A 1,894-nucleotide genomic window follows, 5' to 3' on the forward strand; every position below is an offset into this window, starting at 1 on the left:
GATTCGTCCGTTCATCCACTTATTCGTTTATTCGTCCATTCAGGCATCCGCCGATTTATTGCAGATACATCCACCCATTCATTAGTTTTGGCTTTGCTCATTCACTGAACTCGAACACTCGCATTTACTAGTACTTTCTAGTGCTATTTGCTCAAGTGTTTATTAACCGATCCTGGAAGCATTTGTCAGTCGCCTCAACTTTCTACCTTGAACGCATTGATTTGCATATTGGTCTTAGATCCGTCCATTCCGGGGGTATTACTTGTCGATTCATTCATTCTGGCCCCATTCATGCATTCATGCACTTCTGATGCGTTTATCCATCTCCCCAACCACCCACCTACTGCGACCCGAGGGTAGTACGCTGCTAGCATCTTAAATGCAGTGACCACTTGTTCTTTGAAGACGCGGATATACTACTTAGTTGTTTAGTATAATTACGATTACGATAGTTGGCTACTTTGGCGCATCGTCTCTTGAGCAGCTGTACGGGTGGTTATTTTTTTCTATAGCGGTTGATTGTTTAAACGATTGAAGATTGGAAAGCACGATCCTTACGAGTTTTGCAAATCCGATGCTGTTGAAAGCACTGGTGTAAGTTCACCTCGGAAGTGGCCGATGGTTCGTTTCATCGGTGTTCCTGGTTTCTGTATGGCGAATGTGTCAAACAGCTGGTGGGGACTGTTACATTGTGTGTGTACAATGTCCAGGATGTTCTGCAACTGGTTGGTGTTATTTTGCCTTTGCCTAGTATGTCATTATGTGACTGTTTTTCCTGTTATTTCCGCCTGCATTTCTGGTTCTTGGTCAGCGGAGAATTTGCTGGCATGGCTGAAGGTAATTTGCAGCATCTTCGAAAATTGGAGTCAATAACAAGGTGGTGGTAGACAAACTATTAGTCATCAACGAGAAGTTGCAAATGCTTTTCGAACTCCAGTAACTACAATTGATGAAGGAGAAATGTTATATTTACAAGTTTGTCCCAAATGATTGCCGGCTGCATTATTGGTAGTTGTTTTATGAAATGGCAAGTGAGCATTTTCCGAGGAAACGACACCATGCCGTTGATGGAGGAAGGCCAGCTGTTATTTAGTAGAATGCCCTTTGCAAAGTGGGGGAGAATTCACTCACTTGCGAAAGCGGCTTTTCGAGGTAATCATCAATGGTTAAGTGCATAGCTATGCCTAATTACTGCTGGAAATAAATGGAAAGTCGTTTTACTATTGTTAGATGAGTTGTTCATCCAGGGTTGTTGTGATTACTTGTTACAGACAAGTGCCTCCATCCATTTTTCCCTGTCTAGTCTCCTATTTGCAACATTCAACTGAAGTGTGGACTTGCAATAATGAAGAATTAGATGAATCCAGCACTCACATTCAGCTCTCTTGCATTCCCTTTACTTATTCGTCCATAGTTGGTGGCGATCGGTTACAGGATCCTTCCTTACTTTTCCATGGTCATGGCTGTATTCGACTTGACGTTCGGAGCGCCTTGCACTACTCACACCAATACGGCCGTTGTTTGCTTTTTAGACCACTCACAGACGCCTCTGTGGTAGATAGGCTTATTTGCAAACTGAGTATGCATCCCAAAAGCGATGAGTTTGTAGCCCCGGCTCACCTGTCAGCCACGCGTAGTGTATGGCAGAGTGCTGTCTCCCTTTGTTGCAGTTCAAAGGTTTTGGAGTCAACTGCACCCCAGGGTGGCAACTGTCATTCCAGCCTAACGAATGCGTAAATCACCAGGCAAAGGTGATCACAAGACAGAAATGGCAGACATTGTGAAAGCTTCCCAATGTTCTCCACATACTCTGTCGCTGAAATTGCATCCTGTTGTTAAGATCTTCTTTGAGGTGTCAGAATGGCAAAATTCGTGGATGTCTCCAGTGGCTGCA

At 43.9% G+C, this 1,894-nt stretch overlaps 1 protein-coding gene across 1 annotated transcript in view; it reads left to right on the forward strand. All coding sequences in view use genetic code 11, as the record gives it.

Annotated features, from left to right (window-relative positions):
- Positions 1-990, forward strand: part of EGR_09426 (hypothetical protein) — a gene marked incomplete at both ends in the record, with an annotated part of 5,214 nt that extends 4,224 nt beyond the window's left edge. Inside the window, 2 exons of the mRNA XM_024498675.1 lie at positions 752-837; positions 878-990. Coding sequence (XP_024346909.1) covers positions 752-837; positions 878-990 — 199 coding nt within the window. The remainder of the gene's footprint in view (positions 1-751; positions 838-877) is intronic.
- Between the last annotated feature and the right edge of the window lie 904 nt (positions 991-1,894).

This window comes from Echinococcus granulosus, assembly GCF_000524195.1.
Source record: "Echinococcus granulosus chromosome Unknown EG_S00147, whole genome shotgun sequence".
NCBI classification, from domain to species: domain Eukaryota; kingdom Metazoa; phylum Platyhelminthes; class Cestoda; order Cyclophyllidea; family Taeniidae; genus Echinococcus; species Echinococcus granulosus.